The 16,658-nt window shown below is 27.5% G+C and overlaps 1 protein-coding gene across 1 annotated transcript; it reads left to right on the top strand.

The window, feature by feature from the left end:
* Window positions 1–2,070: 2,070 nt before the first annotated feature.
* On the top strand, window positions 2,071–15,528 carry LOC123266053. The gene is made up of 6 exons (XM_044730084.1): window positions 2,071–2,973; window positions 6,233–6,371; window positions 6,466–6,602; window positions 7,067–9,968; window positions 13,813–13,879; window positions 15,416–15,528. Exons 4-6 carry the CDS (start codon window positions 7,527–7,529, stop codon window positions 15,526–15,528), a joined length of 2,622 nt encoding a protein of 873 aa, XP_044586019.1. The 5' UTR covers window positions 2,071–2,973; window positions 6,233–6,371; window positions 6,466–6,602; window positions 7,067–7,526.
* The last annotated feature ends 1,130 nt before the right edge of the window (window positions 15,529–16,658 follow it).

The following is a 16,658-nucleotide window of genomic DNA, read 5'->3' as shown; positions in this document are numbered from 1 at the left end:
AGTGTATATATTATATGTATATGCGTATATCAGCTATATGTACACGGAAAAAAGTAAACTGTAAAATTCACTCGGATTCCGGTTAATTTTTATGGTTTCAAACAGTAAAGCGGGCATCGGGGTGGCAAAAATATAAATATTACAGAACTTAATGTAGAAAGTATAAAAGCCACAATTTATAATTTAATATCCAAAATAAGTGATTAGTAGCTGTCACTATAGTAAATAACAACTCTTTCAACTTGAAAAATTACAGTTTCAAACAGTAAAAATTGCCATTTCAATGTATTCGCTATGAGTGTGACTGCAGCGCAAGTCAAGATATGAACTACGGGAGGCTGTCAGAGTATGTTTTTATACGTATGTCAATAGCAAGAAACATAAAAATAAATAAATTTTATAAATAATTGTAAAAAAAAAGTCATAAAAAATATGTGACAATTTTATACACCGATAGAAGGATTTGTTTGTTAATGAATATTTCTTAACTGTTAGCAAATATTTATTTAAAACCAAAAGCAAAAATAGCAATTTTTTTTTGACACTTTTTATAATCGTATAGCTGGAATACATGATAATAATTCAATTCACTAAATAAATTAACCTTTTTAATATTTATAAATACAAAAGGTAATTATGAGCTGTGATGGAATTCGGTATTTTACAATAAACGTTATTATAATGTAATATAATTAATACAAATAATTTATAAAAATGATTTTTGTTTATAAGCCATTTTCATATCATTATGATATTACAAGCAAAACAAATTCACTCAATAAAATATTTATTAACTGTTAATAAATATTCGTTAACTATTAATAAATAGTTATTAACTATTAATAAATGTACTTTCCTCCCAATTAAATATTTATTGAATGTTAAAAAATATTTATTAAAGTTTAATAAATTAAATAATTGTCTTCAAATAAATTAAATTATTAATAGTTAATAAATCCTTTTATCAGTGTAATAATTGCAGTTTTGTTTTTTAGTTAAACGAATCAACAAGTACGTATAATGATAAAAAATAAAAAAGAATGCAGTAAATATTTCTGCTGGTATTTTTTAAGGTACAACAACTCTGGTGTCTCATTTTTTTTTTTAATTAATTTAAATTAAAACAAAATAAATACTTCCACGTGTACTTGCTTACAATTTTAGGAATAATAGCCTCCCGTAACTCCGAAAGTAACCACTGCGAACGCTTCAGTCGATTTAATTTTCCCTACCATGGCTTCACTCAGAGCGAATAGTCCATATTATGAGGAGAAGGGGAACTCAGATGAAAGAGAAGGGGGTCTCACCCTGGGAGAATTTAACATTTGAAACAGTAAAAATTATACTTTTAAAATATACATTTTACCAGTCCAAGCAAGTCAATAATTACAGTTTGATTTTTAACGTTGCGTTTAAAATTTACCATTTTACTTTGTAAATATTGACGTTGCTTATATTAGAAATTTACTAACTTTATTTTATACTTTTTACATATCATTGCGATCATTTTTTAGGTACCAAACGATAAATATCACAGTCTGAATTGTTAATTATTATACTTTAACATTTTAGACATTTACATAGCGAATATTACTGTTTGAAATAGTAATTTCTTCCATGTAAAGAGTAAATTGTAACGTTTAAATGATAAATATTATAAAGTGAATAGTAAAATCACGATTTTACTGTTTGAAATGGTAATTTTTAGCAGTTGATCATTACTTATTATAAATCGACTGTTATTTATTACAGTTTATTTTTTTCCGTGTATATGCGTATATCAGCTGTCGCAAACCGTTCTTATTTAAAACGTTTTAGTAAAGATATATGCATAAATTAATACGTAAATACTTATAAATACATGAAAAATACACTTATTTGATATATATATTAAAATTTATTCCTGGAAAATTTTTTTTCATTATATTTTTTAATTATTTTGTGTAAATAGTTTTGGGGTATAGTGGGGTGTATATATATTTACACGTGTTGACTCAAATATAAATTTCTCAATTCCTGTTTATACATTCGTGTTAATAATTTCATCATTATATTTTATTAATCCTGGTAAGTAAATGATAATTATTGTAGGTTGCTTTATCGAGAGTTACTACGATTGAAAAATTATATATCGTTACAAAAAATAATACGGCTACTTTTAATCATGGGCGAACAGAGCCAGCTGCACTTCGTCCGTTAAAACTTGAGCTTCAAAGACTGTCATTAAACCCATTAGTGACATTAGAATCACAATTACTTGAATTTATCACTAAAAAGCCTGGTTTGTCAATTTATAGTTTGAATATTCAAAGTTTACAAACCCATAACAATGACATTATCGACAAAGTAGCTGCTAATTCAAATATTCTACTTTTGTCTGAAACGTGGACTCATAATGATGAAGACATTTCCATTCCTAATTTTAATTGTGTAGTTAAATATAAACGCCCTAATATAAGATCTGGAGGTGGAGCTATTTATCAAAATGATAACGATACAACACACATTGTAACACCATCAATGGACATTTCAGTACATAATATACAGGCACTTGGAGTACAACTCAGTGCTGTAGGAGAAATCTGTGCCGCTGAATGTACAACAGCACTGAAAAAAAAAAATTTGCTATTGTAACAAAAGTCAGGATTACGCAGTTATTTGTTGAGATAACAAATCCATCTTGGTCAACGCAACGAAATGATATTTGTTGTGGCAAGTAAAATGAAGTTGCCGTTGAAACAAATGAAATGTGTTGAGCAAAATATTAAATCAGGTTTTATTAACATTCAATATTCTTGGTTACCAAGTTATTTTATTTATTTAAGAAGTAAAAAGGAAGTGATCAAATTATAATTTACTGTATGTATAGTTATTCAAGTTTAATTAAAATTACAATTTAAATGGACAATGAAGAAATGTTTAATTTGTTAAGAAATTGGGGCATAAGTGACGGATCAATTAATAAGTTCATTGGTTAGTATCAATATGAAAAGTTTGCATCATTTGTAATAAAAAATAATTACAAAATTTATTCACAGAAAAAAATGTTTAATTAATTGATAAATTTAAATATTTTGTGAAATTTAAAACTTGTATTCTATCAACAAAATTTTCACGGTTGTCGATCATTTTTTTGGACTTAGATAATATTTTTTTCTGTATCGAATATAAAATCAATAACTTTTTTGCAAATATTTAATTGAAAACAATTAATTTTAACAATATTCATAGATCAAGAGATTACAGTTGACCTTCTGCCCTCCGTTGATGACTATATTTTAAAACAATTAAATTTACCACTAGGCGAGCAAATCAAATTCCGAAATAATTTAAAAAATCTTATTAGCAATACCAATTTGCAAGAATCTTCAGTTGAGGTTAAGCTTTAATAATTAATTGTTATTATTCGTTTAGATGTTATATGTTATTATTTTTACACTGACGAAAATTTTTTTATACAGAAATTTTAGATTGAAAATTTCATGCGTTTTCCTTAATTAATTTTAGGATTACAATAAATTTCAATACTTAATCGAATTTATTATCACAGAAACAAAGTCACCAGCGTGAATTTAGTGCGTCTAGTCTTTCGCTTGCTCCAACAGAAATAATTTCCACTTCCTTCGTGGATGAAATAAATACTCCATTGAATGGTAATTTGTTTATACTCGTTCTAATTTTAAAAAAGAGTATTGATATTACTTAAGTCATCTGCTATGCGCATTAGACGATCCACGGCCTGATGATTTGGATTCTGATCGGAGTGATGAGAGTCCTATCCCCCAAAATCCGCAAGAAAATCAGAGACCTATTTTCTTTAGTGAATCGATGGTATTACCCCATAATTTTACTTATACTTTTAACAGTTAATTTAAGACTTAGCGTTGAGTCCGTAAATTTGATACCTTTAAATTTACCTAATAAAAGCAAAATTTTTCATTTGAGAAATTTTTTGCTTTACTTTAGATAGTCATAATATGCGTGATTTATTTATTTTATTGATTATTAATTTTTCACTGTATGTTATCAATAGACGTTAGAACAACTTTTAAAAAAATCCAGCTTTGGTAAAAGAGTTCTTGCTTCATATAAAAAAAATCCAAAACGTAAAAAAAATTATGAAGGCCTCACTGAACACGATCGGAATAAACTCGTCGACATAATTATTGATGATGAAATTAAAACTAGCCTTGACAAATGGTTAGTAAATCAAATTATATTCTTGTGTCAATTAACATTCATTTTTTCTTTACTTAAGAGGTAAAATGTAAAGCACTCAAAAAAATCAAAAAACCCTTTCCAAAGATCTTAAAAGTTTAGAGATTTCAAAAATTCATTGCTATGAATATTTTTAGACCATTTGAATTTGAATATAGCAAGAAGTTGCATATAGGGCCTTAAGTTTTAACTATCTTTTAGGTTTTTTTTGAGTAAAGTTTGCCTTTTAATTCGATTCGAATTCTCGTAAATTTTGTAATTTTTGCAGCATATCAGGAAAACGTTTTATAGAAATAGCTAACGCCATTGTAGAGCTTTTTCCTAAAGAAAACAAGGTTCGTTAGAGTCTTATATTTTTTAAGAACAAATATATTTGTTTGAAGTCTAATAAGATTGTTCAATAAAACTTTGAATTAATTGTATCAATAGTTGACGTACATTTTTATCACTGAGAATGGACAGTTTGTAGCTGGCCATGGCAAATTATATCGACGATGGTCAAATACGAGACGGGAAATGATTAAGCTTGGTTTGATTTCCATTAACAAAAATAAGCGTAAGAGAAATGAAGGTAATAAGAAAATTTCGTAAAAAAAGTTTAAGATTGTATTGTAATTATTAAGAAAATTTTACACAGAAAAAAAATTATTTGATGTATATAACCTTTCTTGATTAAGGAAATGTTCTAATCAATCAAACAAATTATGGTGAAATCATAATTTTTTTGATATTCAGGAAAAGATTTTTTGTGTTATGAACTAGTATTTTGGCTTCAAGTAACCTTAGGTCTTCCAGTGAATTTTTAAATTTTCTCGGTTGAAATAAATCTTTCTTTCTGTGTACAAAATATCCGATCCATATTTTAATTATAAATATTTTTATTGTTATTTTAAAAATTAATAAAAATTTTTTTTTACTATAGATATCGAAACTGAGGAAAGTGAAAATGATGGTTCGACTATAACTTTAGAATCTTTGAAAGACCTTGATGTACCTTTAGATGAATTTTTAGTACTTTGGAAAGCTACTTTCGAGGAAAGAAGAAATCTTTTACAAAACAATGATTTTGATATTTATAACTATTTGTCTGAATTTTTCGCTTTCAAAGATGATAGGGGCTATTTATTGGTATGCCCAATACGTTACTATTGTTAATTTAACTTAAGATAATTTATTAATGTGAAATTAAGAAAATCAATGAAATTGCTCGGTATTTTTTAAACTTTTTGCGGTTTATTAGGTCAGAGCTTTCCATATTATATCTATTTTTATATAATTGAGCTTAGTAATAGATCTTTAAAAAAAAAATTAAAAATTTATAAAATTTACAAAAATTTTTATTTATTTAAAAACACTTTCAAAACTATTCAACAAAGATATATACTTTTCGAATAAATTAACCGATTTATATGTGACTTATGTTTTCAATGCAATTTTTTGAGAAATACATTTCATTAGTTTATGACGTATTAATAAATACATTAATAATTAGCGATAGAAATTTTTATAGTCGTATTCACTTTATTTGATAAAAAAATATTTTTTTCAATGTAAATATGATTAAAAAAGTAACAACTAAACAGAATAATAACAATTTCCCTCTAGACATTTTTCAATAGAAATAAAATAAGTCAATTGATTTAAAAGAAAAAATTTGGTATATAATCTTAAAGACCTTAAATTTATTAAATCAAGCGAAAAAGTTCTTGAATAATTTAAAATCAACTCATACTAAATACAAATTGTTTTTTCGAATTTTTTTTTTTGTTTTATTTGATAGAAACATATTCGTGAAAATTATTTTCTTAGTTTTATATTCTTTAGCTCAAATCAACCTAATTTGTTTATTATAAAACGTACAAAATATCTTGGACATATTTTAATTTAAAAGAAATTTTTGAATAGAATAATGTTTCTGTTAAAATAATTATTCTTTCTTTCTGTTTATTTTTTTTTCTTCGACTCTTGCTCTAATAAATGGAAGTAATTTATATTAAAAAATATAATTTTTTAGCTTAAACAAGATTTTGATACTTTATATCCTGATCGAGACCAGATTGCAACGGAAAATTGGAGAAAAGTGGAACAATTTTTATATAAAAAATTGATCGATAGTGATATTTTTGATGATTCTGTTACTGACATAAGTGAAAGTAAGTTTACATAGAATCGATTTATCTCAAATAAGCTGTAAAATTAAAAGGTCGTAAAATTTATTATTTTATATAATTTTCTTTATTTATTTAGACGAAAAAACGGCGTTTATTTTAACTCATTTGGCCTTATTATTTGGTGTTTGTAATGCAATCCAAAATAAAAAAATTATTAAACATTTTCGTCCAACTCACGAAGAAATGCAAAGAGGATTTGTATTACAAGTATCAGTAAGTTTATTGTTAATGATATTTATTTAACAAAAATTTTAGCGAATCTCTACTTGAATGTTCATGCAGAAGTTAATTTAGCAAAATTGAAAAGTTGAACATGAATTGAACGAAAATCTCTCTGATTGCGAAATATTTTCTGGTTCAATTTTATTCTATTGGAAAGCTTATCTATTCGATTCAAGAAAATTAATTTAAGTTTTACAAAATCATTTTTTTGGTTCCAATCTATTCTCTACAATAAATTTGATGTTTCTTTATATTAATTTGAGAGTAAAATAACCAATTGATTTTCAGATAATATTTGTTTTATATGCTTTGGTTTTAGGAAAAATGAATGATCAGAAAAATTTCTTCTGTTGAACATTCGACTTGACATTTACGTGATTTCAGGTTTTATTTTATTTATATATATATATATATATATATATATATATTTATAATAAAATTAAAATTTTTCATAGGTTGTTGGAAATATTGAAGCAATAGTCAAAAGAAGAGTCGATAAGCTTGCTCAATATAAATGTACTTTACAACCATTCATTGTTGTTGTGGGTCCAATTGAAAACATTTCTCAAATCTTCCTCTATTTGCATGCAGATTATCGTTATGAAGTTAATTCTCTATTAGAAGCTTTTTTTTTGCTTTTTAAGTGCATTTTCGCTCTCAACGCAATTTACCCCCCTGAATCGGCACAAATATGGCAGTTTTTCCAAAGAGTTCTTTGGGGTTTGCCATATGATGACACATACAACAGTCATTATATAAGCGTCGAAACATTGATTGGACAGTACAAACATTTTACTCCCTAAAATTAAGTTTAGTTATTAAGTTAATATCAGTTGCATTGCATTAATAATTTAATTTTACAGTTCCGTAAATGCTTATAATTAGTCAGTTAGCAACATAATTACTTAATTTAAAATGCCTAATTGCAGTATTTGTTCAATTCAAGTTGATTGTATTAATACACTCATTTTTCATATCGCTAAACAACATTCAGATGTAAAAAATATATACAATTGTGGCGAATTGAATTGTTACTCAACTTTTAGCACAAAAGATTCTTTCAAAAAACATTTACAAAGAATACATGATTGCCAGTTGAAATCATTAGTAGTAAATGATATAGATATTAATTTAACTAATGAAACTCGAGAATTTTCTAATAGTGAAAATCTAAATTATGACAGTAATACTCAGAGTGACTTTCAGCAAAATACAAATAATCCGGATTTTTCAGCGAATGATTTCAAAACTGCCCTTAATAAAGCAGCAGTAGAACTTATAGCAAATATGTACGCTAATCTTCGCTTGTCTAAAAATATTGTTCAACATATTCTCGATGATATTAAGGTTTTCTTGAGTGATTCTTTTATAGGTATATTAGAATCAAAAGTAGAAAATACTCTTATTAATTCAAACTGTTCCGACAAAGATATTAATGTAATTAAAAAAATGTTTGATGATATAAAAAATACTTTTGCGGATTTAGATACAGAACATCGACGGTTGAAGCATTTTGAAAAATCAGGTTCTTATATAAAACCGAAATCGTACATTATTGATCGTACTTATGTTATTTCAAAATCAAAAAAAGGTTCTAAAGGTAAAATGACCGACATATGTGGACAATTCATACCATTACGTGCAACGCTTAAAAAATTTTTTCAGCAACCTAATGCTTTAACTGACACGGTGAATTATATGGAACAACTTAAAAATAATGAAACAGTAATTGAAAACTATATTCAGTGTAAATCATGGGCTAAAAAACGATCTGAATACAAAGATGATGATATTGTGATACCATATTTTTTATCTGGTGATGACGTGGAAGTTAATAATCCTCTAGGTTCTCGATCAGGAAAGGTTATGCCCATTTACGCATCAATTCCATGTTTACCATCAGAATGCCGGTCAAAATTAGAAAATTATTTTCTTGTTTTATTGTATGACAGTTGGATTCGTTTAAATAAAAATAAAAAAAATCGAACATTTCGCATTTACCGCCCGCTCATTAAGGAAATAAAATTTTTGGAAGAAAAAGGAATTAAAATTTTAACAAATCAAGGTGAAAAACATGTTTATTTTGTATTGGGTCTAATCCAAGGAGATAACCTTGACTTACATGGTCTTTTAGGCTTTACCGAATCGTTTTCTGCCACTTATTATTGTCGATTTTGTAAAATGGACAAAAATACATGTCAAAATACCATTCTTTTATCCCCTGAATTGACTCGAACTGTACAAAACTACAAGACAGACCTTAAAACAAATAATATTACGCTAACAGGTATACGAGAAAAATGTGTGTTTAATTCAGCTTCATTCCATGCCGTAGAGAATTTTTCTGTCGACGAAATGCATGATTTTAGAGAAGGGATAGCTCATGATGATTTAATAGAAATTTTAAGCGCAATTACTTCACAAAATAGTGAATATTATGAGTTTTCTGTATCGGAATTGAATGAAAGATTAGCAGTGTTTGATTATGGGCCTATTGATTCCCTAAATAAACCTCCATTTATTAGAGATGACGATTTGAGCAAAAATAATAAATTAAAAATGACAGCTTCAGAGTTAACCACGTTTGTTAGATTATTGGGAGTAATAATTGGAGATTTAGTGTCGAAAAATAACCCCTATTGGCAATTATATCTTATTTTGCGAGAAATATTTGATTTCATTTTAGCTAAAAAAATTACAAATGATCAAATAAATGCGTTTGATACCACTATAATCAGACACTGGCAGCTGTATAAGCAATTGACTGGTAATTCTATGAAACCAAAGGGCCATATTTCTCTTCACTACAAAAAAACGTGTGAGGAAAGTGGTCCTTGCTCACATTTATCTTCAATCAGAGCTGAATCTAAGCATACAAATTTAACAGTACCGGCATCAGTTAATAAATCTCGTGTAAATATTTGTAAATCTATCGCGATAAAGCACCAACTAAATTTAAATTATCGTTTTTTGGCAAATAGATCTATTACAGATGAAAAAATTACTGGTATTAAAATGAAAATTAATTCTAAAACATGGTCAAAATATAATTGTTCAAATGAAGCATTAAATAATTCCAAAAAAAGTTTTTTTCGATGGGTAGAATATAAAAGTATTAAATATACCCAAAATATGGTTTTAATTACTGGAACGAAAGATCTCTGCCCAACATTTGCTTTAATTGAATTGATCATCAGTCTTGATGATCGTAATGAATTAGTTTTTGTATGCAGAAGTATTGACGTATTAGGGTTTAATGAACATGTATGGGCATACGAAGTAAAAACCGATGAGAAAATTATATTTGTCAATGTTAAAGACTTACTTGACCCATTCTCTCTCTACATTTATACCTCAGTTAATAACGAAAATTTCATTGTTTTAAAATATCATGTTTGTTAACTTTTAAAAAATATGTATTGTGCTATAATTAATTGTTAGATATGTTTGTATGTATGTTTATATATTTATTATTATTGAACTTAAAATAAATGTTGTGTAAAACAAAAATTAGTAAATTAATAAAAAAAGTAACTCAGAAAACTTTGTTCACCATTACTCTGTAGATTCTAATCCACACAGAAAGAAATATTTCTTGACTGGAGAACAAAATTATTGGCTCAAGAAAATTTTCGGGTGTCTGAAGGAAGACCGAAGTTGTGTTGGCCGAAGTAAAAATTTTTCTTGAAATTCTACTCTTGGTGAAAGTAATTTTTTCGTAATTCAAATTATCATAAATAATTGATATAATAAATTTTTATATTTGATCAAGATTTTTAGATACTTTAGGGAAGCAGTGCCACCTACTTCAGCTGAGAAAAAAATTTTCTCATCTTGAGAAAATTTTTCTCTTGAATATTTGATACCTATTTTATATTATTTTAGCGTGCAATTATACATATTGAATGAAAAAAATGATTCAATATTATTTGATGTTCCCGTTTGACATGTTAATCAATAAAAATATTAATGAAAATTTATTTCTATCGAAATATTTAATTTTTTGGAGTACGAGAGAAATTTTCTCGAGACAAGAAAATTTACTTCTATCAAGAACTAAATTTTTTGGATCATGAGGCTGAATTTTCTCAAAACAAGTAGATTTTCTTGACTTGAATAAATTTTCTTGGATCAAGATACGTATTTCTTAAAGCAAGAGAATTAATTTTATCGGAATAAGTGAAATTTCTTGTGTCCAAAAAAAAATTTTTTTTCGCTCAAGAAAATAATTAGGAAGAAAAATATTTTCTTGGCTCAAATGAAGCTTTTTTTCTGTGCATGTTTCATAAATAAATAAATAAATAAACAATCTCGGGAACTTGGACAATAATAATGAGATGATAAATTTTTTCTAAATATGCCATACGGCATATTTAAAATTATTTTTACTATTTTCCAAGTTCCCGAAATTGTTTATATAATTGCCTACAATTGTTATCTGAAAAATAACTGTCTGTCTAAATTGAGCTAAGTATCACGTTTACAGCTATGATTAATACTGACTATCAGCCTTAGCAATGCATTAGATGGAAACAATTTTATGCGTATTCAAAAAAATTTCCTCAACACTTATTACTTGTTAAAGCAGCAACTTCACTTTACTTACCACAACAAATGTTACTTCGTTACGTTAACCAAGTTAATTTTGTTATCATAACAAATAGCTGCGTAATCCTGACTTTTGTTACGATAGCAAATTTTTTTTTTCAGTGAGAAAATGGCCAGTCAATTTTACTAGTATCAATTTATATATCACCGAATAAGTATATCACAGACATAATAAAATTTATTCATCGTGCACTACTACCATTTTCGGCTGCTGTGGCGGAAGAACTTAATCAAGACTTAGAAAAAAAACCTATAATCCTTAGTGGAGATTTTAACGTAAATTTTTCATCGGAGTCATCGGCCGTTTTGGTTGATTTTTTAAAGACCAAATTTGATTTAGCGATAAATAATAATAATAAATAATAAATAATAATCCAAATGAACCAACGACAAAACATGGGACAACAATAGATGCGGTTTTTTCGAGATACTTAAATAGAATACAGACAAAAATATTTATTTCACATTTTAGCTATCACAAGCCGCTGATAACATTTGTTGATAATTCAAGTAATAATAAAGAATAAATAAGATGATAATTCTAAAAAATAAAGAGGAAAAATAAAACTTACATTTGTTGTAAACATAATATTCTTAGAAATAAATTCATTTAAATTTTAATTAAAAAATGTGTAATTGTTTTAATTCTTAAAAACCGAATAATTAATCCAATAAATTTATTTTGTTTGAGAATAAATGAAATGCTATAATATATATTTATATATATTGATCTGTTTATTTATTTAAAGCGGCTTAAAAAAGTTTCACTTCTATTGTGACCTTATGTCTGTGAGGCTCACTCATTTTTTTTTTTTTTTTAATTCGAATTTTACTACCAAATCTAAGAGAGGTAATCGATTTAAAAATCACTCTTCTTTTTGGCTTAATTATTCAAAAAATTTACCTATCTAGCAGTTGCTTTTTTTTGTTTGCTTTCAAATGCATTTGACTGAAAAAAATATTTCAGAAGCCAGTTTCGATGAAATTTTTTGGTTGTTTGACAAGAAAATTGTCTTTGTCTGAAAATCCATCATTTAAAATTTTTTTCCTGAAAAATTTAAATAAAAAATTGATTGTTCTGTAATTATTTTTATGCCGCATGAAGTAGGCCGAATTTCTATGGATTTATTCATGTATAATAAGAAAAAAAATTTTTTAAAATACTTATGTAACTTTCTCTAATTCAGAACTGTTTATAAATAATATAAAAAACAATGAAAAAAGGTTTAAATAATTTTTATGTAGTGTAGTTAATAAATTACATTTGAAAAAAAAAAAAACGTCCCGTAAAGTCGAATATTAAAAAAGTTATAGCTATTACAAAAAAAAAAAATTAAAAATACAAAATTACTTGAACACACGGCGCTATGTCGTTCAACTTTTGGGTCCTACATTTGAAATTGGGAGGTATACTTGAACAGCTAAATTAAATATAAAAAAATAATTAAAACACCTTATTAACAACAGAATATTTTGCAAAATGATCTACATTTTTGATTGGTTAAGTTTTTTTGTTGAATTCTTAAATATTTTGGGTTATTTCGCCATTTTTCTATTGTGGTGGTATCATTTTCATTCAAAAATGGATATTAATCGACACTTTTAATGATCCCGTCATTAGATATTAAATAAAATATAATATTTAGCTTTGACATTAAAAAATATTTCTTGTATCATTAACTAAGACATCAAGTTATCTTAATATACATTAAATATTAATGTTTATGGCCGGAGCTTTTTAGTAATATAAGAATTTCCAAACTGTTCAAGTACTAGGGCCATTTTTAAAATCGTTCAAGTACTGGGTACTTTACCTCATTAACATAAATTAATAGAGGTACCGCGTCGTTAACTAATGTTCTATTTTAGCATGCGAAAAAATTTCTTAATTTTTTAAAATTAAGAATAGAACTTCAGAAACACTTCAATATATATCATTTGGAGAAAAACTTAAAAATTTGCGGAGTGAATGTGAGGTGAATGATTTTCAGTTGATTTAGTCCCCACTGAGTGAATTTTTTTTTATTGAATAAAAAAAAATTATTACTCTTTATTTGCAAAATTTTATTTTTCATGAAATTTTCGCTGAGAAAATTGAAAATATTCGAAAATCGGGAAATTATTGGTTTTAATCCGTTTTTCGAAAATCGAGTTTTAATCAGATCTCGACGTTTTGAGGCCCTAGGAAACTTCCCCGACGGTTTTTATTATGGTGTATGTATGTATGTATGTATATGTTTTTTTTTTCAATTTTCCTGAAAAATTTAATTTTTTTGAAAACATTAATTTTTTTTCAAAATTTGATTTTTCTTAATTTCAATTTTTTTCAAAAAAAATTTTCTTCACAACTTTTGTTCTGAGGACTTAAAAAAAATTTTTTAGTGTATACTCGGTGTAAACTCAGTGTATATCGTGCGCATATACACCGTGTAAATTCAGTGTAAACTTGGAGTGTATTTGGTGTATACTCAATATGCACTGAGTATACACCAAATAAACCCCTAATTTACACTGACACTAAGTATACATCGAGTTTACACTAAGTTTACACGGTGTATATGGATCCGCTAGGGTTGCCCCTAAATTTATTTAGGGTGCCACTGGATTTTTCGCACAGTATCCAGAAACTGGACCAGAACATGGAATGAAGACTCAGGGTCGTGAGAGATCATCAGGAAGGATACAGAAATTATTAAAAGCAATTCATTTTTACAATTTATTTTATTTAACCAACCCTTAATATACAATAAAACCCCTTACAAAATAATCAAATAGGCTTATTCCCGACGATACCCTCTTATGGAGCGTCTATATCGCGGTTTCTATCATAGTTTCTATTCCCGACAGTACCCTCATATGGAGCGTCTATACCGCAATTTCTAACTTACTACCATTGTACCCCAAATCCGGCGTCTATACAACGGCTTCTAAGTGCGCCTAGGAAGCAGAGGAGGATACCATGAATCCCTAGGCTACACTGCAATAATATTTTTCCACACACACCCACAATATTTAATTTTCCAACTTACGCCTATTGCACCCTCACCTGGGCGTCTATGCAAAGGACTCTAAGTGTGCCCAGGAAACAGAGGAGGATACCATGAATCCCTAGGCAACACTACAATATTTAATACTACCCACCCTGTTGGATTTTCTGAGCAAAAATAAATTCCAGTTACAAACTTTTAGTTTTATATTTTAGATATTTAGTTCTTAGAAATATTTATTTTAGAAAAATAACGTATTTTCTTTTATTGGTTTTTAAATGTGAAAAACACATTTAAGGCACATTTGTGCAGCTATAATAAGAAAGCCTGTATAGGCTTGATTTTATGACCTTAGGTACTGAGACACTACAAAATGTCCCGATGTTACCAGCCTGGCGAACTACCACCCGAAATTTTCGTTACCGACACTAGCTAAATTAATGTGTAGCTCCGTGACGTCACAAGACGACACGAGGAGGGAAAAATCAGCTACGAACCTCAAAACTTGAGCGATGATCGACACTTCGATCGATCCCCCGGTGTTAACCACCACGCAAAATATTTCTTAGTCATTTTACTACTATTACCACTATTACTACTATTCGGTGATTACTCACTAAAATCTCATTAAGTTCTAAAAGTTCATTATTTAATTTAATATTCTGTATTATTTTCTATAAAATTAATTATTTTCGCATCAGGTGATTACTCACCACGCTCACTATTATTATTATAAAATTAGTTATAATCGTAAATATAAGTGTTCTATTTTACAAATATTTAGTCAACCTACGTTACCGAAATATTATAAATTCTATTCTAAGTGTTTATTTGGTGAAATAAAGTTAAGTTTTCTTTTATAATCTTTGTCGCCAATCACGATTTATTATTGAGAATGCCAACATCTATTTAATACGTCTACAACTATTTCGGCCAATCTCGTCAATCAAAAGGGTCAATCAAGGACAAAGGGTCATCTTCGCAGTCAAATTTGTAAGTAATTAAAGCAAGTTAACTGGCACGCGCGAGAACTTTTGTCTAGACCTTTTCTATTAAACAAAATACCGACATTCATACGGAAGCGGAATATTCCAAAGAGCAGTGGATCCCAAAACTTTTTATGAAACTTAGGCGACTATTCTCTTATCCGCGAGGTTTAGTAGGCTAAGGAATTAAATTTTTTTAAGATTGAAAAATTTAGTGTTTCAGTACTTGAGTTGTACAAAGGACTCTCTATTTTACACTGTACAGTACAACCAAATATTACGGTCTTAGTTAAGAAGAAAAACATGTGTTTTACCAAGGACAATACAGAGGGTTAGACCTCACAATAAAATAGTTTTTAACATTACAGTCAGTCTGCGACTAAACTCTGTCAAGTAACGACACTTCTCTCGATACGATTTCTTTTTAAATAAAGATTCTATTTGAATCACTCTATGTGGATAATAATATTGTTCTTCACTTTTTTATTATTAATCCTATTCATAACTTCCTACACACCCACACTATTATTTAAATTTCCGAACACATTAAATATTTCCCCAGATTTTATAAATTAAATTTTATAAATTTATTTCCCAATTCAACAAAAATTTATTTCCCAAAATTAAATGAAATCAGATTTAATACCTATATCCATTTATTCCATTCGTTAATTTACTAAATTCGAGTTCCTAACCCAGTAAACACGTTTACGTCAAAATGACATTGGGCTATGTCAGGATTTACGTAAGATACAAGTCACGAATGAGTCATATGTGACTCATTATTTCACACTTCTTGACGTATGATTCTGACGTAAAAATATGAAGTTGTCATGACGTCAGTATTATGTCTCAATGACATTTATGACGTCAATATGACATACCTGTGATGTCTATATCATGATAATGATGTCATTATGACGTAAAAGTGATGTAAGAATTGTACCTCAGAAAAAATATTAAAAAAAAAATTTCTCAAAATTAAAAAGATGGCAATTTTGAAATTAATTATAGTGTTGTGGACTTATTACAGTTTGAAACACTAGTTATATGTTGATACTTGATGAAAAAATCCTGAAATATGCTGGGCTCGAACTTGGGTCCTCACGTGTCGGAGTCTGGAACGCTGCTCACTTGTCCAAGTAACGGTTCATGTCACGAAGTAAATAACTTACGTGATAAGCCTTACATGACGAAAAATGCTTATTTTATAATTTTTTCTGAGATTAAATGGATTTTAAGAGCTGGAATTGTATAAAATTCAAGTCTAATAATTTATACAATTTCATAAAATTTCATTAAACTCATGAAATTTTATAAAGTTCTATAAAACTTTGTAAAAACTCTTATAAAAGGCTCTCTAGTGAAACTTGTGGTAATTAATAGACAATTTATAAATTTTCATAAGAATTGATTGAATCTTACACTTTCAAAAATTTTCGTCTAAAAGCGGACAAAGAGAACTT

This window comes from Cotesia glomerata, linkage group LG5 (genome assembly GCF_020080835.1).
Source record: "Cotesia glomerata isolate CgM1 linkage group LG5, MPM_Cglom_v2.3, whole genome shotgun sequence".
Classification (NCBI taxonomy): Eukaryota; Metazoa; Arthropoda; class Insecta; order Hymenoptera; family Braconidae; genus Cotesia; species Cotesia glomerata.
The sequence above is the reverse complement of the archived record's forward strand: the minus strand, read 5'-3'. Positions and strand labels throughout refer to the sequence as shown.